Source organism: Schistocerca gregaria, chromosome 2 (genome assembly GCF_023897955.1).
Source record: "Schistocerca gregaria isolate iqSchGreg1 chromosome 2, iqSchGreg1.2, whole genome shotgun sequence".
Lineage (NCBI taxonomy): Eukaryota > Metazoa > Arthropoda > Insecta > Orthoptera > Acrididae > Schistocerca > Schistocerca gregaria.
This window is the reverse complement of record NC_064921.1, coordinates 529,607,550-529,631,445: the sequence shown is the minus strand read 5'-3', so window position 1 is coordinate 529,631,445 and position 23,896 is coordinate 529,607,550. Positions and strand designations below refer to the sequence as shown.

Genomic DNA, 23,896 nt, shown 5'->3' with positions numbered 1-23,896 from the left:
TGATTGTTTTATTGTGTAATCGAAATTTAAGGGGTTCTTTTTAGCAGTCATGTGGATGATCTCACACTTATTTAGAGTCAATTGTCAATTTTTACACCATTCAGATATCTTTTCTAAATCGTTTTGCAATTTGTTTTGAACTTCTGATGACTTTGCTAGTCGATAAACGACAGTGTCATCTGCAAACAACCTAAGACGGCTGCTCACATTGTCTCTTAAAACTTTTATATAGGTAAGGAACAGCAATGGGCCTATAACACTACCTTGGGGAACGCCAGAAGTCACTTCTCTTTTACTCGATGACTTTCCGTCAGTTACTACGAACTGTGACCTGTCTGACAGGAAATCGTGAATCCAGTCACATAACTGAGACGATATTCCATAAGCACGCAGTTTCACTACAAGGCGCTAGTGTGCAACAGTGCCAAAAGCCTTCTGGAAATCTAGACATACGGAATCAGTTAGAAATCCCTTGTCAGTAGCACTCAACATTTCGTGTGTTGTGTTTCATAACGTGACAATAGACCGTTCTCTTCGATGTAATGCATAATTTTCGAATACAATATATGCTCCAGAATCCTGCTGCATCTCAACGGTAATGATATGGGCCTGTAATTTAGTGGATTACTCATAGTACCTATCTTGAATATTGGCGTGACCTGTGCAACTTAACAGTCTTTGGGTACGAATCTCTCGTCGAGCGACGGTTGTATATGATTCTTAATAACGGAGATATTGTATCAGCAAGGACCCTAACTGGTATGTACTCTGGACCGGAAGGCTTGCTTTTGTTAAGTGATTTAAGTTGCTTCACTATTGCAAGGATATTTATTTGTACGTTACTGGTGCTTGTAGCTCTTCTTGATTCAAATTGTGGAATATTTACGTCGTCTTCTTTGCTGAAGGAATTTCGGAACGCTATGTTTAGTAACTCTGCTTTGCCAGCACTGTTCTTCATAGTATTTATATTGCTATCGCGCAGAGAAGGCATTGGATGTGTCTTGCCGCTAGCATACGACCAGAATATCTTTATATTTTCGGCCAGGTTTCGCGAAAAAGTTTCGTTGTGGAAACTATTATAACCATTTCGCATTGAAGCCCGCGCTAAATTCCGAGCTTCTGTAAAAGATCGCCAGACTTTGAGATATTACGTCCGTTTAAATTTGGCATGTTTTTTTTCCATGTTTCTGCAACACTGTTGTGATCCGTCTTGTGTACCAAGGAGGGTCAGCTCCGTCGTTTGTTAATATATCTGTTATAAATCTGTCAATTACTACCGATAATTCAAGCCACATCTGGTCTACACTTACATTGTTAATTTCGAATGAGTGGAGATAATCTCTTACGGAGGCGTCAAGGGAATTTTTATCTGCTTTTTTGAATAGGTATACTTTTCGTTTATTTTTGAAGGATTTAGAGGTTACAATATTCAGTCTCGCTACGACAACCCTGTGTTTACTAATCCCTGTATCCGTTTCAATGCTAGTTATTAGTTCATGATTATTTGTTGCTAAGAGGTCAAGTGTGTATTCACAGCCGTTTACCATAGGCCTCTGCTCATGAACTAACTGTTCGAAATAATTTTCAGAGAATGCATTTAGCACAATGTCTGGTGATGTTCTATGCGTACCTCCGGATTTTAATATGTATTTTCGCCTACATATCAAGGGTAAATTAAAGTCACCACCAACTATAATTGTGTGAGTCGGGTACATTTTTGAAGTGAAACTCAAGTTTTCTTCGAACCTTTCGGCAATTATATCATCTGAATTGGGAGGTCGGTAAAAGGATACAATTGTTACTTTATTCCGGTTGCCAAGAATGACTTCTGCTCATACTAACTCACAGGAACAATCTACTTCAATTTCGCGACAAGATAAACTACTTCTAATAGCAACAAATACGCCGGCCGCGGTGGTCTCGCGGTTCTAGGCGCGCAGTCCGGAGCCGTGCGACTGCTACGGTCGCAGGTTCGAATCCTGCCTCGGGCATGGATGTGTGTGATGTCCTTAGGTTAGGTAGGTTTAAGTAGTTCTAAGTTCTAGGGGACTAATGACCACAGCAGTTGAGTCCCATAGTGCTCAGAGCCATTTGAACCATTTTTGAGCAACAAATACGACACCGGCAACTACGTTTAGCCTATCCTTTCGAAACACCGTTAGGTTCTTCACAAAAATTTCGACAGAACGTATCTCCGGCTTTAGCCAGCTTTCAGTGCCTATAACGATTTGAGCATCAATACTTTCTATTAGCGCTTGGAGCTGTGGTACTTTCCCAACACAGCTACGACAATTTGATACTGTTATACCGTTGGTTCTTGCATCAACGTTCTTCCTGTGCATGGCCTGTACCCTTTACGACTGAATCCCTTTTTGTGCTCTCTCGAGACCCTTTAATCTATAAAACCACCATGTCCACGCCTCACAGTACCTGCTACACGAGTAACCGCCTCATGAGTATAGGGGACTCCTGAGCTATTCAGTGGAACCCAAAACCCAACTACCCAATGGCAGCCTTCATGGTCGCAGAACCGTCTGAGACTCTGATTCAGACCCTCCACTCGGCTCTGACTAGAGGTCCGCAATCTGTCGTGTCGACTATGCTGCAAATGGTGAGCTATGCTTTCATCTCGCAAACGAGACTGACAGCTTTTACCACTTATGTTAGCCACTCGAAATCAGAGAAAATCTCTTCCGATGCAAAGAGATTCACATCACTGGCACCGACGTGAGCCACCACCTCCACTTGACTGCACTCTGTGCTCTCCATGGCATCTGGAAGGACCCGTTCCACGTGTGGAATGATTTCACTCGGCATGCACATCAAGTGCACATTAGCTTTCTACCCCTTCTTTGCAGCCGTGTCCCTAATGGGGCCCCATAACGCGCCTAACATTAGGAGCTCCGAAATACAAATCACCCCAACTTCTGTGGTTGTCCGGATCTTGTAGGCTGAGAGGTTTCCTCTGCAACAGGACATCCACAGACAGCACCTGGAACCTGTTTGTCAGACCAACTGGATAGGCCTTACGTGCGGTCCCCTCGAAAGACTTTCGCCGCTTGCCACGCCCCCGATCAGAGAGACTCGGAAGCGCTGGATGTCCAATGGATCCCCTCGGCCGGTCGACAACAATGATGCCCATCCACTGCAGCTTCAAGCTGTGTAGCCGAAGTCATCACAGCCTGTAGCTGAGAGCGAAGTGTCACAACTGGGCTCGCATCTACACGCAACAGTCACAGTCCCTATCCATACTAGAGACGGTGCAAAGCTGCACTACTAATACAAACTGTCTATCGACACGTGCTGTGGAGCCCTACTGAAGACTCTGACGAAAACGTAAGAACTGTGTCTAATAAATAGATTAATACACAGAGATTCAGAAATCGAACTACCAAAGCACTCAGGCGAGACTAAGTAATTCAGCCCTGATTTGGAACTTGTAACACGTCACAAAATCGGTTTACTTTCCGACGCAAACGAACACGCGAGAACTGTGTGTATTAGATATTAAATTTGTACGCAGAATCTCAAGAAAGTAAACTATCAAAGCAAACAGATGAAAATTATACAATTCGCTTCTGGTTGGGAACTCGTAAAGTTACAGAATCGGTTACCCCCCTGTTGCTCCTTCTGTCTTGGCCGGCTGTTGTTGCCTGACTGATATCAACCGCAGTAAATATTTATTTAATTCATATATTGTCAAAATCAAGAAGAAGGGACCGGTTGGCAGGACATGTTCTTAGGCATAAAGGGATCATAAATTTAGCATTGGAGGGCAGCGTGGAGGGTAAAAATCGTAGAGGGAGACCAAGAGATGAATACACTAAGCAGATTCAGAAGGATGTAGATTGCAGTAAGTACTGGGAGATGAAGAACCTTACACAGGATAGAGTAGCATCTAGCACTGCATCAAACCAGTCTCAGGACTGAAGACAACAACAACAACAACAACAGCAACAGCAACAATTGTCAAAATAGGCTATTCGTCTTTCAGTGCGAACCTTTCCACAGTGCCATTGGGTAAAAACAAATTATGATAACTTAAACGGTTCAGGAGATAGCTGAGACTAATATTTGTTATAATTCTTGTTTTCGTAGTTTAATTACGTTCATTCTGACACTGTACGAAATATGTTTAATTCTGAAGCAGCGACAGTTTGCTTAATCATGTGGGGGTGTTAAATAGCGCCCTCTGGCGGCTATAACAATAACGGCAAGAGTAACTTCCATATTTGGATTTTAGGAAAATTATTTTTGAAGAATAATCCCAGTAAACCCAGACTAGCTGTCTGTGAAATCTCAGAATTTTAAGTTCAAGTAAAATATCATACGAAATCAACGATATACAACTCGTGATTTCATTTAGTAGGTCATTTAGTGACTGCTGTTATTGCAAGAGATCATGCAAATACATGAGAGATTTACTGATGATTTGTATTTCTGACTACCTCACGTAATGGAAACAGGTTTGGCTGGGTTCATTTCGATGAAATTATGTAAAATCCCCTGTGGACAAATGCAGTGTCATCTGATCCGAAGATGAGTTATTAATAAAGTATAGTGTTTATTGATGTAATATTTTTAGGGGTCCCTTAAGTTCATTGTCATATCCTAGAGCTGAAATGATTGTACTTTGATTCATTTATATGTAAATTTCGTGTATTTTTATTGCTGTCATTTACCGTTAAATTTAGTATGCAAAGACTTGATACATCTTCCATTCAGAATGTCAGTAGAAAAACAGAGAACAACAGAACACTGCTCCTGACAGCTGCTTCTCCGTGACACATTAAAATTCATGGAATGTAAATTCAATTTTTCCCGCTTTCAGACAACATTTTACAGTTACATAAAAAGAATTTCTACGGTACCAGCAACATCGTTTGCTGAATAACGATTTGATTCTTAAGAGACATTCGAGCGTTACCGAATCTTAAGGAAGTCTGTACACTTCCAAGTCTCTGCATTCATATTCTTTGGAGAATAAGCACTTTTAAACCTCCTCATAATGGTTCTTTTCTTTTACGGCACCCAAGCAGTGAGAATATTAGACCATTATAGGGATGACAGAGGGAATATCTGACAGAGTAATTGCAGTAACCATCAATGCATTGATTAAGGAAACGGGTTATTTTTATATATTTCTACTCCCAACATTATTGTGAAATTTTATTCTCAGTTACCAAAGTTCTGTAGTAGAGCATTCTACACTAACGCGTATGTCACAGATCGTACCCTCTTGCCGGAAATACGGCTTGGGATAATGTACATCTAACTCCAAAAGCACTGGAACAATAAGAGGTGGCAAACGCCTAGTAATTCGAATGTTTTCAGATGTAATACTTGGAGTATCCGGTGCTGATAAGCTTTCACGATGTTTTGGAACAGCGTTATACGGAGTGAAGCGGAAGACAAGTTACCGAAGAGATATCCAGAACGAATGAATACATCGAGGTGCGGTTTTCGTTAAGTTATAGTGGATATTATGAAGAATTAGGTGAAAATTACAAGTAACTCATATCGTTTATAATCGCCGAGTTTTGAGCCTATTGTTTTTAATCATAATATACTCGTTTCTGAGGCACCAGCAGAAGTTTCTAAGAGAATATCAACGACATGACATATATGGGAACTGACCATATGGTATTAAGGTAGCAGCGCGGCAAACCACTGTCCCACAGTGAGGAGAAGAGCTTTCAGAAACCTCTTCCTTATTGTACCAAATGTAACCAAACACATAACTCAGGTATGGCTCTTGTGTTACCTGTGCGCTTGTATCCCATCAGTCCGCGTTCTGCAGTTGTATCAATATGATAACTTGCTCATATAGCTGTTGAGACACGCACAGTGTATGCGACAGTCAAAGAAGTGAGCATCGTTACGGCGAATGTCGTCAAAGCATTAGAGCAGCGGTGCGGGCGTACGATGACGAGTATCCAGGTCGTGATGAGCACTCAGAATCTGACTCTTCAAATTTTGTGTTAGCAGAGGAGCCAACACCGTGTTACGAGTGGAGGCCGAAACGCAGGCTGGCGTGACGAGGGAAGAACTACACTGACGTAAGGTCTGGAACATGACAAGGAATGAGAATTCACAAAGCGGACGTAATTAGTTTGATATTTAACCTTAATCCATTACTAATGGACGTCGCTATTGACGTTACATGATTCAAATATTATCTGTTCAGAATACATTCTTGAAGATAGTAATTATAGTAACTGAATATGGCGCCTTGCTAGGTCGTAGCAAATGGCGTTGCTGAAGGCTATGCTAAACTGTCGTCTCTGCAAATGAGAGCGTACGTAGACAGTGAACCATCGCTATCAAAGTCGGCTGTACAACTGGGGCGAGTGCTAGGGAGTCTCTCTAGACTAGACCTGTCGTGTGGCGGCGCTCGGTCTGCAATCACTGATAGTGGCGACACGCGGGTCCGACGTATACTAACCGCAGCCGATTTAAAGGCTACCACCAGTCAAGTGTGGTGTCTGGCGGTGACACCAAAGCAAACATTATAAAAAGTTCTAGAAACTGGAAGTGTAAAGAATAAAATACGCTGAGGGAAAAGAAGACCATCTGATGAACGAAATGAAACTAACATTTTAACACCAGTAACACACAGTGAAAATGTCACTAAGAGGAATCTTGAAAGTACGAAAGAGGTCACCCAAACGGCTGTGTCTCCGCGAAGATACCTTTTCATGGTATTTTATTCTCTTCACGTTACGGTGCATGAACAGTTTCATGACAATGACTTCAAAAACTGCTTACACTTCTGAACTGTAATCTGCGAAAAGTGGAAAGTGATTCGGCATATCTCTGCGAAATATTGTTTAAGGTACAAGCATCGTTCACAAATCATGGGTAAGTCAATCTGTGCAAATGCACTAACTGTCATATGAAAACCCACGCTGACTCAAAGAAGTGGGCGAAAACAACGCTCTTCGTCTATGAACGTTTGGTGCGTGTTTCTCGAGACCTGCATCCCTGGCCTCCGTTTTATTGATGGGAACGCAATTACATTCATGTATCTCGAGTTTCTAAGATAAACTGCTATTGGCAGTTACCAACATGACGGATGTCCCTCCCATTCCTCACATGTAATGAATGATACACCTTCTTAACAAAACATTTGGAGAACAATGGAGGAGCCGATGAGGAAACGGAAAATGGTCTGCACACTCACCAAACATAACTCTTCTGAAGTTTCATCTGCGGCGAAAATAAAAACAATAGGACTATTAGGAAACACAGACGACTCCGATGACATGATATGCCGTGTAACACAGGCCTGCGCTGCTGTTATATCAAGATGAAAATTGACGTGCAGTATTGTTCCTCCAGAATACTTTTATAGTGTGTAGCTATGCTCAGGAGCGACATTTTGAGCACTTGGTGTGACAGCCGTGATAATAAACAATCGAACCGGGCCAGAGTTACGTGCTTGCTCGCATTTTGTGTACTACGGTTTACGTTTGTGGAACGTCTCCTTACAGCGAGTCAGCGGTCTGCAAAAAAATGGCTCTGAGCACTATGGGACTCAACTGCTGTGGTCATTAGTCCTTTAGAACTTAGAACTACTTAAACCTACCTAACCTAAGGACATCACACACATCCATGCCCGAGGCAGGATTCGAATCTGCGACCGTAGCAGTCGCACGGTTCCGGACTGCGCGCCTAGAACCGCGAGACCACCGCGGCCGGCTCAGTGGTCTGCAGCGCTCTCACCTTGATACTATTTGGTCAGGTCCCACACATGTTATGTCGTTGACATTCTCTTAGGAGCTTCTTTCAGTTTCCACAGAAATTTTGTCTACCATAACTCGGTGAAAACCGCATCTCGACATATTTGTTCTGGATATATTTGGGCTGACGTGTCTTACGTGCGTCACCCTGTGCAACTGGCGGCTCTGTTATTTATTTGTTCTAAAAATCTATTTCGTTCTATACTCAAACCATCTTCGTGTTGTCTGTATCCAGTGTCACAAATAAGTTGAAGAATGTCCGAAAATAGACCGAAATCTGTTCTTAGAACAAAGAAATAGCATAGAATACAGTACGCTAAAGATTAGTATCTAGTATTCCTGAAGGAGACAGTATAGCTCAAAACCAGAAGAAAAGTTTCTATGTTCATTTGTCCGAAACCAACACTGTTGATATTTGGGATTATCGTGTTCTGATTCCCATCCGTCTGTTACGTACAAGTATACACTATAGGTAATACTACATATTGTTGCCACGCACCGAGTGACAGACTTCAGCCCTTCTACGCAGTGAATCAAGCACTATTCCTGTGTCAAGACACCTGGCTCCATTTTGATTTCGTCTCATGCAACAGTTGGTCACACCCTCCCGTAACGTGTACGCGTTGTCGTAGGGTTAGGCATACGCCGATACTTTTAAACCTCCCCACAGCTATGAATCCAGAAGCTTCAGGTCCGGCGAAAGTGAAGGCCATGGTAATGGACCTCCTCGATCAGTCCATCGCCCAAGGATCGTAACGGGGAGATGCTGTAGACCGATTCGTAGGAAAAGAGTTGCACGTCGATGTCTTTTTGAAATGGTAGTTTTATCGAACTGCATAGGTAATCAACTGTGCAGAAATCGCGATACGCAGCACCTGTCATCCTATCTGGTAATGTTTATGTCTCTATGAGTCCGTCACTGACAATTCTTACACATGCATTGATACTGAAGCGGTCCTGACGCCTCACGTCCATGACTGCTCGAGTATTTGCGTCTGCCCAGACGTGCACATTGCGGTGAGTTACTATGTTATCTGTTGTGAAGCTTGCCTCATCTGGAAATATTACACATTACTCGTCACAAGCAAAACGGCCCATATCTCAACAGCTATTGGTTCTACGGGCATATAATTACAGAAATTTGACTCTACCTATGATCAACATTGCCTTCAGTAGGAATATGTATTACTTTCCTTGAACACTTTGTAAAATGTTTTTATTTAACCTGATTTACTAGGGCCACCAGGCCTTCGTTTAAATCGGACCAGGGTTCCAAACATACAGTACATTTTTTACACGATAGTTACGTAACAAATAACAATTTCAGATGAAAAATAATATTAAAATGAATTTAGTTCATTTACTAGGAATGTGAGTAAATAATACTGACTAAGAACTAATAAAGTTAATGCTTTCAGTACTTATACTACTGGAGCTGTTGCCAATAATAGTGATAACACGCATACTAATAATCATGATACTGCAATTCTGACAACAATAAAATGATAATAATGGTGACAGCTGTAAAGAAATTTATAGCTGTACAAAACAGATGTTTACTGATATAGCGATTTATGGAAAATGCCAGTTTAAGGAGACTGCATCAACTATGCATACTGGGAAATGATGAAGATCTAGTTTGAAAGAAGGATGTACAAGAGAACGAGTGGGTACAGGGACAGTGCTAATCCTTATTACCTATCTTCTAAAGCTGGCAATGTTATTCAGTTCTCTGATATAGTACAGGAGTTTATTCCAGAGTTGTGTTCCTGCTGCTGAGAAGTACTTCCAGAAAGTGGCTGAAGGGTGATGTGGGACAGAATGGATTTTGCTGTGATGGCAACGGATGTTCCTGCCATATTGTTCAGACAAGATCGTTAAGTTCGAGGAGAGATATGAGATAATTCGTTCGTTGATAAGACAGTAGAGGAGACAGTGAGTGAGGAAATCTGCGCTTTTCTGCATGTAGCCAGGACAGCTGTGCATATGATGGTGAAATATGGTTAAGGAGTCGAACTTCACAGATATTCGTAACCAGTCACCTGTATGAGAATGACAAAGACGATAATTCAAATGAAATATGTGGAATGATCGATGTGTGAAGTCAATGTTCGTTTCAAATTTCGACGCTCCTGGATTAACAAAACGTGTGTTACTTCATTACCAAAGTAATCATCATTATCATCACTACCACCACGACGACCACCACATCATCATTTATGCATTTAGAGAACAACAGCGATCCTATCACACTTCCCTCGGTCACTCCCGACTATACCCTTGTCTCTGATGAACAGTCGCTGTCGAGGACAACACACTGGGTTCTAATTCCTGGAGGCTCTCACACATTTGTGAACTTATTCAATGTGCTCGTACCTTCATTAACAGTCTGCAATGGGGCACCCTGTCAAATGCTTTCTGCAAAACTAGAAATATGGAATATACCTGTTGCCCTTCATCCATAGTTCGCTGTGTATCATGTCAAAAAAGGGCCAGATAAGTTTCGCAAGAGCGAGTCTTTCTCAAACCATGCTGATTCGTGGACATAAGCTTCTCAGTCTCAAGAAAGTTTATTATATTCGAACTGACAACATGTTCAAGGATTCTGCAGCAGACAGAAAATAGGGATATTGCACTGTAATTTTGCGGGTCCGTTCTTTTAGCTTTCTTATGTACTGGAGTCACTTGCAATTTTTTCCGGCCGCTCGGGACTTGGTGCTCTGAAAGAAATTCACGATAAATGTGAGCTAGGTACGGAGCCACCACCGTAGAATACCCTTTGTAACATCGAATTGGTAATTTATTTTCTTTCAAATCTTTCTGTTGTTTACGTATGCCAGGTATGCCATACAGGAGTTTGCCCGATGGTCAAATGATGGTATGTTTGAAAGATTCTCCTGTTTGAACGATTTCGTGAACATTAAATTTCAAACTTCGGCTTTCGTTTTGCTATCTTCAACTGCCACATCAGACGGGGCAACAATTGACTCAATGGAAACCCTAGACCCGCTTAATAGTTTTACGTAGGACCAGAATTTCCTCTGGTTCTCTGCCGGATCTTTAGCTAAGATGTGACTGTGGAGGTTGTTGTGCCCTTCGCGCATAGATTTTTTCACAGACGAACGAATCTCTATTAACCTTCGCTTGTCGTCATTTATGTGTTCCCTTTTGAACCGAGAGTGCAACTGCCCCTGCTTCCTCAGCGTCCGCCGAATATCGTTATTAAACCATGGTTCGTCTTTTAAATCCTTTATCTAGTGGTCTATACTCTGCTTAAACTTTGCCCATAATTCCTCTACATCCATCTTACTGGGACAAAGTGATGCCAATTCACAGACTAAGTGAAATGTTAGTAACTGTTTATCTGCTCTCTCTAGCAAAAACACTCGAATCAAGCAGAGAATTTCCGTTATGCATGTAGCATACCCTATCTGATGGTAAGCACCGGACAACGCTGTGTAATGTGGGATACGCCGCGCTAGATGCCACAAAAGGCAGACCCGCCAGTATAAAAGGACTAAGAGAGTGCTGTGTCGTAAATAGGGAAGCGGCTCCAGTAGAGTGGGTCGATCAGGAGCAGTCAGTGACTACAGAAGTGCACTAGTCATTGAATGTCATCTGAATAACAAATCACCGCGCGGAGTGGCCGCTCGGTTTGAGGCGCCATGTCACGGATTGCGAGGCCCCTGCCGCCGTTGGTTCGAATCCTCCCTCGGGCATGGGTTTGTATTGTTCTTAGCATATGTTAGTTTAAGTAGTGTGTAAATCTAGGGACCTATAATCTCTTCAGTTTGGTCCCTTAGGCATTCACACACATTTTTTAATAACAAATCCATTACGGAAATGTCAACCTTTCTAAGGCTACCAAATTCGATTATTGGTGATGTGATCGGAAAGTGCAAACCCGATGTAACAGTCACAGTTTAAACGTTATTAAACAGAACTCATGTAGTGATGGAAAGGAACAGTCGGGCTTTGCGGAGAGTGGTTCTCAAAAGTCGAATGAAATCGATCGTGAATTCCAAAGAACTGTCAACGGTTCACCAAGCTAAATGACTGTGCATAAAGACTTCAAAGTAATGGAGTACAGTGATCGAAGAGCCGTTCGTAAACAACACTTTTCTGTAGCCAATGCCAAGCGACAAAGTAGGTGGTGCAAAAAGCGAAGCCACTGGACGGTGGATGACTGCAATTGAGTGATTTCTAATCATGAATCACGCTGTACCCCGTGGCCATCCGATGGAAGGGTCTGGATTTGACGAACATCTGGAGAACGTTACCAGCCATCATGTGTAGTGTCGACAGTGGGGTAAGGAGGAAAAATTGGAAATTTGTGGTAAGTTCCTCTGTGTTAAAATTGATGTCATCAGTCCCTAGGATTACACACTATTAAATCTAACTTAAACTAAGTTACGCTAAGTACGACACGCACACCCCCATGCCCGAGGGAGAACTTGAACCTACGACAGGGGGAGCTGCTCGAACCGTGGCAAGGCCTCCCTGACCGTGCAGCAACCCAGCGCGGCGGGTAAGGGGGAAGAGTGTATAGTTTGGGGATGTTTTTCGTATTTAGGGTATGATTCCGTTATTGCGCTTAAGAAGGTGCTAAAAGCGGAAGGATGTGAGCACACCACAGCAGTGTGTACTGCATAGAATAGAGGAACAGTTCGGAAAGATTGATTGTTTGAATCAGTATGATGCACTCTTTAAATAAAGCTGCATCTGTGAGGCAGTTATTAGTGGATCGTGAAATTTCTGAAATATACTCGACTGTGAGTCCCTAAATTAACAATGAAACACTCTTGGGATGAGTTAGAACATCGACTTTGCTCCAGAACCTAGCTTTCAAAATCATCACTTCCTCTGGTTTCGGCTCTTGTGGAAGAAGGGCTGCCAATACTCTACAGACATTCAGACATTTGAATGAATTGGCCCCAGCATATTCGTCCGTCATAAGTGCGAAGGGTGGACACACCCATTATTAATGTCCACTAATAGCTGTCCGCATACAGTTGATCAGATAATATGCATTTTCGTACCAACAGGTCCCAGTCACACCCACATCATTTTTCTTAGTCGTAATTGCATCTTCCAATCCAGACTGACCTGTTTGTTTCTTCCTATCTCTTCTAGCGTGAATAAAATCTTCTCGGTATACAAGGCGAGTCGTCACGAATGAAACACTCAAGCTTTCGACAGCTGTCTCCGTCATCACCACCAGGAGTTGAAATCACTGACCGCCCCAGCGGAGACAGCTGTCGAAAGCTCGAGTGCTTTATTCGTAACGACGCGCCTTGTAAACCGAGAAGATTTTATTGATGTACGCCTCTGCGAAAGACTCTCAGAACACATATCCCTTCTAGTAACCTTCAAAATGCACACCTCAATTGCCCGCTAAACACCCATCGGAGTTTGGATTGTCTTGACGTGAAAAGCCAACATCGCATTGACGGTAAATCGGAAGAAGACATGTGCACTGATTTCATTCTTTCGTTTTCAGGACACTCCTGGCATGTTACATTGTGTGTGAGAGGACAACACGCTATAGCGTGTTACACAGCACGCGGAAACAATGCAATCATTGTCCTAATGTGGAAACGGAGCGATTTATCTGACGTCCAGAATGGCATCACCAATGACTTTTGGCAATGGTTGGAAGCATTTCCGAAACGGCTAAGTTTGTAAACTGCTCACGTGAAGCCGTCGTTAATGTATGCATTGAATGGCAAACCGGCGATATCTAAAACTGGCGTCATGGCAACTATGAGGCACCAGGGTTTTAGATTACAGAGGTGCACGACAGATGCGAAGATATGTGTGGGCAGATACGCGTGCAGCTGTTGAGTAACTGAGCGCCCAGACGAACCAAAGAGCTGCCTACAATTCTCTTCAATGACTCTTCAGTAAACGTTGTCGTGTACATGCCTACACAACAGGCACCTGATTTTATCACCCATGCTGATCATTGTTCATCGGTATCGAAAGCTGTAAGTCGGACGCCAGTACCACTGCTAGACGCTAACTGAGTAGAGACAGGCGGCCATTTCAGATGAATCACGTTTGATCCTCCATCGGACAGATGACCATTGGCTTGCAGGGCGTGAAACGCCTGAAAGCAAATAGTGTGCAACAGTCGTCGGAAGGATCCAGGCCAGAAGATGTTTTCGTGGTATTCCCTCATCATTCTGTAAGGCACAATGGGCCAACAAAAGTATGCACCTATCCGTGGATACCATGTCCACCCCACCAATCAGTTTGTTTTTCCTCGGCACCATGCCACCTACCAACGCGACAGAGCAATGTCTCACACAGCTCGCAGGCTAAGTGCATGGTTCGAAGAGCACAAGCATGAATTTATCGTACTCTCCTGCCCAACAGGCTCACTCGATAATCTGTGGCAATAGCTCGATCAGGCTGTACGTGTCATGGGAAGTCAATCTAGCATAGCTTATCAAGGTACCAGAGTCGCCACTGCTCCTCATCCCAGTCGGTACCTTCCTGAACCTCATTAAGCCTCTTGTTGTACTTCTCGCAGGGTTCCGCGCTGCTAAAGCTGGTTATTCAGGCTTTTATCAGGTGGTCACATTGACATGATAGGTCAGTGTAGCGTTATTTACGAATGGAAATCTGAAAGGAAAGAGCTTGCCTCATAGATTACATATACTACTTTGCTATACCTGACTCTGGAAACTTGCACACTTTAACAAAGCAGCTCTGGCTGCATCCAATTAATGACTGAATACACTCAACTCTATCCACTGGAATAAATCATTGACAAACTCTCGCTGAAGGGGAGATACGTTCTCATAGCACCACCTAGAGTTCATAAGATATCAGTACTAATTGTAGCTATACGGTGTAAAGAGAAATCCTTACAATTTCTGGAATGGATAAAACCATTTCCTACTCAAGAACGTGTTTCGGATTTGGAATTCTGCCCGCCAAAAGTTAAATTCAAACAGAAGGGAATACAAACTGACTGTACATATCAGTTGGCTATCAAAGTGAAACGAGAGGATTACAAGTTTGAAACTAAAGAAAACTGGTGAGACTGATTCAGTAATGTAGCATCTAGTAAGTTACTGCGTAATATTCTTTAACTAAATGTTCTTAGGCTTTCTGAACGATCCGGTTACAAGACATGTTTCCTGTTCTGGTAGTAAAATTGTAACATAGTGACAGTACAGTCAGTCAATAGTGCTGTGGATGTTGAGCAATAAGCGCTAAAATTTTCCAGTGTAGAGAGACGTAAACTATGTAAATCACAGTTTCGGCACGTTGCTTCTTGTACCGTTGCTGTATTTACGTTTAGCTTAAAAGAATAGAAAATTAATTAAAATGTGATATTACCATTGTGGACGATACTCTAACAGTAAACATACTTAGCACAGATATCGAATCTGCTGCCGTTTGTCACAGACAGATTATCATTTACAGTGAGGATATTACCTATATCCTTACTTTAACTTCGGAACTCGATGAAATCTTATTTGATCATTAGGGTTAACGTAGTTCAAAGCTTACAAAGCATTTTATTTTTTTATATAATCATTTGTTCATTTTTTATTATTAGTTGAACACGGCACATTTCGGTGGCATATTTTCATCCTCAGTAGCCAGTATGTTATTTTACTATTTTTTGCAGTAAACTGTGCACTAAAACTCGATATTTCTGTTATATGTACCAGTCGGGTTAGTTAACGAATAATCGCAACTGATAACAGTAAATTGGTATCAACTACTTTTGGTCGCGGGAATATCAAATTAATTTCTGCCACCCTGAATACAAGAATATGAAGAAAAATTTCGCGTCATAATTTTTTGTGTTCAGAGTGCCAGAAATGGCTTGTATGCTCTTGGAATGCGAAAATTGGAGCTTTGCCTCATAGTTTATAATTTATGTATTTCACAGGACGACAAAACATTTATAAACGACACAAAATAATGTGCTATTAACATACGGACACGAAGAAAATGAAAGCGATCAATCGAAACTCGTGATAGAAAGTGAAAGAAAAGCGACTAAAGAAGAAAACGCATGACATTTTGTGAAAATAATGAGTTACAGATTTCCACAAATAACATTGTAAAAAAATTTCTACAGCCAAATTCGCTTGAATATTTATTTTCGCCAACTGGTTTCGACAGGCTTTGCTGTCATTTGCCGGTCTTAAAAAATGTTTGTTACGAAACGTATTCATTATGAGTTGGAACTTTGTGGCACGTTGTCATATTAGTGCATAAATCGTAGCTTGTTATGGAAAGCTTTGTAAGGAATAAAACGTTTTCAGTCAAAAAGCACTTTTGCGTATTGACATTTGCGTACACGTGGCGTTCACGTATGATTATTAAGTCTTTAAAAAATTCAAGGAAGATTCCAAGTGGCACAACACAGTGCCGTAGCTTAGGTACCGCTCCAAAATTTGCTGTCTATATGTTACACGCAGTTAAACATCTGTTTATAAAAAATAAACGGACATTTATTTATTTCAAACTTCTATTAATCCACGTTCTCCATCCGTCTCCTCTATCTGCCCATCTCCTCTTCTTTCTTTTTTGTGATAATCTCTTCCACTCCTCTCTTCTTTCCATCTCCTCTGTTGACTGCCTATTCCTTTTCCCCTCTCTCTGTGAATTTTCTCCTTCTCAACTCTCTGTCTGTCTCATTTTCCCCTATCTGTGTCCATCTCCTACTACCCCTCGCTCTTATCAACCCCAACCCGATGTGACGCTGAGCTTTTTAACCCCACTGAATTTATGTTTACATCGTATCTAACACGTGTATCAAATTTGGTTGATATCGTTCCAGGGGACTAGGATGAACTATTTATCCATGACTTTCCCCACGTACGCACATGTAAAATGTATTTCGTGTATTTAACATATTCCACATGTATTTTTACATAGATTTCATGCCGGCCGGGGTGGCCGAGCGGTTCTAGGCGCTGCAGTGTGGAACCGCGTGACCGCCACGGTCGCAGGTTCGAATCCTGCCTCGAGCATGGATGTGTGTGATGTCCATAGATTAGTTAGGTTTAAGCAGTTCTAAGTTCTAGGGGACTGATGACCGTAGAAGCTAAGTCCCATAGTGGTCTGAGCCATATTTTTCGCCTGAATCTCTAGAGAATTTCACCCTGCAGTTTCATTCTCACTCGGCTCAGTGTTTATAACGTGGTGTTCCCTGAACCATGTGTCGTACAATGATATCATTTTGCAGGTACATCCAGTGGTATCTATGGCTAATGTCTGCGAAATGTGTTGTGAATAGAATTAGTAGCATATCAGTAGTTTAACACACATCTTAGTGTTTATGACTTCGTATCTACTGAACTATGTGCCATGGAAAGATATAACGTCAGTGGTACTTTCGGTGGTATATGTAATACTGTCTAGAAAATGTATAGCGAATACAGTTAGTATTAAAGAAGTTTTATTGCGTGAACAGTAAAAACGTATTAAACTACACTCCTGGAAATTGAAATAAGAACACCGTGAATTCATTGTCTCAGGAAGGGGAAACTTTATTGACACATTCCTGGGGTCAGATACATCACATGATCACACTGACAGAATCACAGGCACATAGACACAGGCAACAGAGCATGCACAATGTCGCCACTAGTACAGTGTATATCCACCTTTCGCAGCAATGCTGGCTGCTATTCTCCCATGGAGACGATCGTAGAGATGCTGGATGTAGTCCTGTGGAACGGCTTGCCATGCCATTTCCACCTGGCGCCTCAGTTGGACCAGCGTTCGTGCTGGACGTGCAGACCGCGTGAGACGACGCTTCATCCAATCCCAAACATGCTCAATGGGGGACAGATCCGGAGATCTTGCTGGCCAGGGTAGTTGACTTACACCTTCTAGAACACGTTGGGTGGCACGGGATACATGCGGACGTGCATTGTCCTGTTGGAACAGCAAGTTCCCTTGCCGGTCTAGGAATGGTTGAGCGATGGGTTCGATGACGGTTTGGATGTACCGTGCAGTATTCAGTGTCCCCTCGACGATCACCAGAGGTGTACGGCCAGTGTAGGAGATCGCTCCCCACACCATGATGCCGGGTGTTGTCCATGTGGCCTCGGTCGTATGCAGTCCTCATTGTGGCGCTCACCTGCACGGCGCCAAACACGCAAGCGAACATCATTGGCACCAAGGCAGAAGCGACTCTCATCGCTGAAGACGACACGTCTCCATTCGTCCCTCCATTCACGCCTGTCGCGACACCACTGGAGGCGGGCTGCACGATGTTGGGGCGTGAGCGGAAGACGGCCTAACGGTGTGCGGGACCGTAGCCCACCTTCATGGAGACGGTTGCGAATGGTCCTGGCCGATACCCCAGGAGCAACAGTGTCCCTAATTTGCTGGGAAGTGGCGGTGCGGTCCCCTACGGCACTGCGTAGGATCCTACGGTCTTAGCGTACATCCGTGCGTCGCTGCGGTACGGTCCCAGGTCGACGGGCACGTGCACCTTCCGCCGACCACTGGTGACAACATCGATGTACTGTGGAGACCTCACGCCCCACGTGTTGAGAAATTGGGCGGTATGTCCACCTGGCCTCCCGCATGCCCACTATACGCCCTCGCTCAAAGTCCGTCAACTGCACATACGGTTCACGTCCACGCTGTCGCGGCATGCTACCAGTGTTAAAGACTGCGATGGAGCTCCGTATGCCACGGCAAACTGGCTGACACTGACGGCGGCGGTGCACAAATGCTGCGCAGCTAGCGCCATTGTACGGCCAACACCGCGGTTCCTGGTGTGTCCGCTGTGCCGTGCGTGTGATCATTGCTTGTACAGCCCTCTCGCAGTGTCCGGAGAAAGTATGGTGGGTCTGACACACCGGTGTCAATGTGTTCTTTTTTCCATTTCCAGGAGTGTATAAAATTTTGTCGTTTCAGAATTTTGTGGTGGTTGTCAACAAGAGCAATCTTCCCAAAGTTTTGAAATTGAGCGTAAAGATTATTGCAAGTCACTAAGTGCTGCCATTCACAAATACTGCTTGAATAGAGCAGTGGTATTCGCCCGTCGTGGGCCGCACTTCTTTCTCACCACTACCCCTTTGATAAGTAGGTGTACGTAAAGTAACCTGTATGTTAATTCAGGCTATAAGCAATCTCTGTTCCAAATTTCATCCAAATACGCGCAGTCGTTTCAGCTTGAAGGAGTAACAAGTGTGCTAACAAACACAAAGAAACTTTCGCATTTGTTTATATAATATGTTGAGACGGAGGACACAGTACCGCGAAATCCCGAAGATTGGCTAAAATTTACAGACACGCGAAATTTGGCACGGACTTCAATGCGAGATGTCTTTAATAGGTTCCACAACGAAACATTGTCTCGAAATTTGGTAGAAAATCCGAAGAAATTCTGGTCGTATGTAAAGTACACAAGCGGTAAGACGCAGTCAATACCTTCGCTGCGCAGTGCCGATGGTACTGTTACCGACGACTGTGCCGCTAAAGCGGAGTTATTGAACGCAGTTTTCCGAAATTCCTTCACCAGGGAAGACAAATGGAATATTCCAGAATATGAAACACGAACAGCTGCAAGCATGAGTTTCTTAGAAGTAGAAGCAACTCAAATCGCTTGATACGGGCAAGTCTTCAGGTCAAGATTGTATACCGATTAGGTTCCTTTCAGATTACGCTGATACAATAGCTCCCTAATGAGCAATCACATACAACCGCTCGCTCACCGATAGATCTGTACCTACAAATTGGAAAATTGCGCAGGTCGCACCAGTGTTTAACAGACCTATATCATTGAAGTCGGTTTGCAGTAGGGTTTTGGAGCATATACTGTATTCAAACATTATGAATCACCTCGAAGGGAACGATCTATTGATACGTAATCAGCACGGTTTCAGAAAACATCGTTCTTGTGCAACGCAGCTAGCTCTTTATTCGCACGAAGTAATGGCCGCTATCGACAGGGGATCTCAAATTGATTCCCTATTTCTAGATTTCCAGAAAGCTTTGGACACCGTTCCTAACAAGCGAGTTCTAATCAAGCTGCGGGCCTATGGGGTATCGTCTCAGTTGTGCGACTGGATTCGTGATTTCCTGTCAGGAAGGTCGCAGTTCCTAGTAATAGACCGCAAATCATCGAGTAAAACTGAAGTGATATCAGGTGTTGCCCAGGGAAGCGTCCTAGGGCCTCTGCTGTTCCTGATCTATATAAATGACCTGGGTGACAATCTGAGCTTCTCTCTGGTTGTTCGCAGATAATGCTGTAATTTACCGTCTAGTAAGGTCATCCGAAGACCAGTATCAGTTGCAAAGCGATTTAGAAAAGATTGCTGTATGGTGTGTCAGGTGGCAGTTGACGCTAAATAACGAAAAGTGTGAGATGATCCACATGAGTTCCAAAAGAAATCCGTTGGAATTCGATTACTCGATAAATAGTACAATTCTCAAGGCTGTCAATTCAACTAAGTACCTGGGTGTTAAAATTACAAACAACTTCAGTTGGAAGGACCACATAGATAATATTGTCGGGAAGGCGAGCCAAAGGTTGCGTTTCATTGGCAGGACACTTAGAAGATGCAACAAGTCCACTAAAGAGACAGCTTACACTACACTCGTTCGTCCTCTGTTAGAATATTGCTGCGCGGTGTGGGATCCTTACCAGGTGGGATTGACGGAGGACATCGAGAGGGTGCAAAGAAGGGCAGCTCGTTTTGTATTATCGCGTTATAGGGGAGAGAGTGTGGCAGATATGATACACGAATTGGGATGGAAGTCATTAAAGCGACGTTTTTCGTCACGGCGTGATCTATTTACGAAATTTCAGTCACCAACTTTCTCTTCCGAATGTGAAAATATTTTGTTGAACCCAACCTACATAGGTAGGAATGATCATCAAAATAAAATAAGAGAAATCAGAGCTCGAATAGAAAGATTTAGGTGTTCGTTTTTCCCGCGTGCTGTTCGGGAGTGGAATGGTAGGGAAATAGTATGATTGTGGTTCGATGAACCCTCTTCCAAGCACTTAAATGTGAATTGCAGAGTAGTCACGTAGATGTACACGTAGATGTAGACGTGCCGCACGCTGCTGGACAGGCTCGCCAAGGTGACGAGTACTCACCGCACGGTAGGCAGCAGACGCAGGCGGCCAGTGCGAGGAGCAGCGGCAGTGACTGGCAGCGGGCCATGGCGGCACTGCCTCCGCCTCTCTCCCTGCCTGCCGCCGCGGCTCGCCGCTTATCTCCGGGTCGGCCACCGCGGGGCGGCCTCGCTCGCGCCCGCTCTGCCGCCGCGGCTCGTTAGGCGCTATAATGCCAACACGCGTGACGTCACACGCTACGTGACGCGCGGCACCTGCTCTACGCGCCGCTGACAGTGTTGACGTGCGGATTAAGCTGTCAAGTCTCCAAATAGTGGCACAGATAAGAAGGTGTGCCTCTGTTGCGCATCTGTCATTGTCACTGGCTGCAAGGTGAAGGTAACAAGTCGATACACACTGCACCGACGCAATGTAAATTAATCAGGCACTTGTCCGTTGACTCTGACAGTCTCACTACAAATCTTGAATTATGTCTAAACAATTCCTGCTCGCTTAAAACAGAACAGAAAGTGGTTCATCGGAATATCGTCCTGCTTTCGCGGCAACAGACGCCGTAACGCCCGAGATCCACATTATGCGTTCCTGCACATACGAACATGTCAAATGTCAGCTGTCAAGAACCCAGCTGTGACTCTGGCTCTGAGCACTATGCGACTTAACTTCTGAGGTCATCAGTCGCCTAGAACGTAGAACTAATTAAATCTAACTAACTTAAGGACATCACACACATCCATGCCCGAGGCAGTATTCGAACCTGCGACCGTAGTGGTCGCTCGGTTCCAGACTGCAGCGCCTAGAACCGCACGGCCACTCCGGCCGGCCGAGCTGAGACTGCAGTACCACAGGTTCACGTGACGGCCATGCTGACCAAATTAGGGTATGGCAAGCACCAAGACAGGCAGTATAAATTCTGACGTGTGTGGGCGGGCATTGCATTGTTGGCCCAGGATGGCTTCCCATGAAGGGAAACAAAACGGACAGAAGAATATCGGCAACATACTACTGTTCTGTTAGGGTGCTGCAGATGACAACCAAAACGGGCCTACTATAAAATGAAATGAAATGGCGCCCCAGACGGGCACTGCTGGATATTTGGCCGTATTGGCTGACAACATATGGTTCAAACGGCTCTGAGCACTATGGGACTTAACATCTGAGGTCATCAGTCCACTAACTAACCTAAGGACACCACACACATCCATAACCGAGGCAGGATTCGAACCTGCGACCGTAGCGGACACGCGGTTCCAGACTGGAGACCGTACAACCGTTCTCCTACAGCGGCCGGCGGCTGACGTCAGTCAGCTTGGTATCCCACCAGTGTCCAGGGCGTCTTCGCTGATTATCATAGCTCAATTCCATGCGGAACTCATCACCGAAGACAATTCTACTACAGTCAATGAGACTTCTAGCCTAATGTGCCTTACCAATGGAAACAAGCCTGGTGTGCAGTGGTCAATGATAGTTGGCGCAGGCAGTGCCGTGTTCTCAGTCCCCTTTTTGTGAGGCACCCGTTAATGGTCCTTGTGGTCACTGAAGCACAAGTTGTTCACCGGATTGATGATAATGATGAGTGCCTCTATGACGATTGCTCGGTCCTCGCATTCTGTCGTCCCTCTAAGTCGACCGCTTCCTTCTTGACACCGTGGTCGGCCATGGTTCATCGATTCCTGCCAGCATTGTCGAAGTGACATTGCTAATTTGTCTATCGATTCACCGTTTATTCCAATCGGCTTCTCTCAGCACATGCACATGTCCTCTCTAGAATGCTGTCCCTGAGGCATACTTACTGTCGGAGTGAGCACATGGAATGAAATTTGCAACGACCTTATGACCCGACATCGACATGTCCCTTGTTTACCATCGATGCCAGATGTTTGGTGAAACTGCGGTGCAGCATGACGCATTCATCCATCGGCTGCCAAGTTTACAACTTTGAATTTTCTGTGTAAAGTTCCATGAATACCTTTTGTCTGTGTATATATCAGTAACTACAGTAAAAATGTTTTCGACGTGCAAAGGAATAAAAATTTAACAATTCAAGGACGACAGTTTGCTGGTGAAAAACTTCTTGTAAATGATGTTACATTTTGTAGATGTGTGGAATTAATTCTGTACAAAAGATGACTGTAATATAGTCATAAAAAGTGCATCCAATTTTCAACTGCAAAAAGTATAATTTCTTCAATAAACATAACACATCAAAATAAGTTAGTAGCCAGGGTAGAGCATTGGAAAATTCATATTTTGGATCTCCTAAAGTGACTAGGTTCAGCACCATTTGCACTCAGAATAATTGCAAATTTTGACGATGTAGAAATTAGTAAGCTAACATACTTTGCATACTTCAAGTCTCTGATGTCATACGAAATAATGTTTTGGGCAACTCAACACTTAGGCAAAACTTATTCACTGCTCCAAAGAAAGTAGTTAGAACAATGTGTGGAGTTCATAGTCGCATATTTTGTAGGGATCTGTTTAAAAGATTATGAATTCTTACAACTACTTCACAGTACATGTACTCAGTAATGAAATTCTTTCTCAACAACATGGACCAGTTTAAAAACAACAGCGACATTCATGATTACAAGACCAGAAAAAAGAAAGAACTACACTATCCTTTACTTAACCTATCCTCGGCACAGAAAGGGATAAAATATGCCGCTAAAAACTTATTGATAAATTACCAGATGAAATAAAAGACAATAGTAATAGTTTCAAAAACAAATTGAAATCATACCTCCTTGACAACTCCTTCTATATCATAGATGAACTCTTGAATATGAGTAAATATATCTGAAGATATAATATATGCCTTTTGTGCCATTTGAGGGAATAGGATAGATAATAGAAATATTTAGGTATAACACTATAATGTAAAAAAAGGAACTTGTTTCCTGTGCGCATTTCTTGTGCATTTGACGCGTCCACATCATAACGGTTTTCCGTGCTATTTATCAATGGCACACGTAAGTAACTAACTAGTTAACTAACTAACCAAACAAAATATTAAAAAAACATTGGAAAGTGGGGGAGCTGTCAGTGAGACTTGTGATATCTATTAAAGGGAAATCTGAAC

The 23,896-nt window shown here is 43.4% G+C and overlaps 1 protein-coding gene across 2 annotated transcripts in view; it reads right to left on the bottom strand.

Moving 5' to 3' along the window:
• LOC126336200 (protein quiver-like) overlaps positions 1-20,996 on the bottom strand; it is a 66,177-nt gene extending 45,181 nt beyond the window's left edge. For both annotated transcript variants that reach the window (XM_049999703.1, XM_049999705.1), the window contains exon 1: positions 20,839-20,996. In XM_049999703.1, the coding sequence (XP_049855660.1) occupies positions 20,839-20,905 (67 nt within the window). In that variant the 5' untranslated portion in view covers positions 20,906-20,996. The remainder of the gene's footprint in view (positions 1-20,838) is intronic.
• Between the last annotated feature and the right edge of the window lie 2,900 nt (positions 20,997-23,896).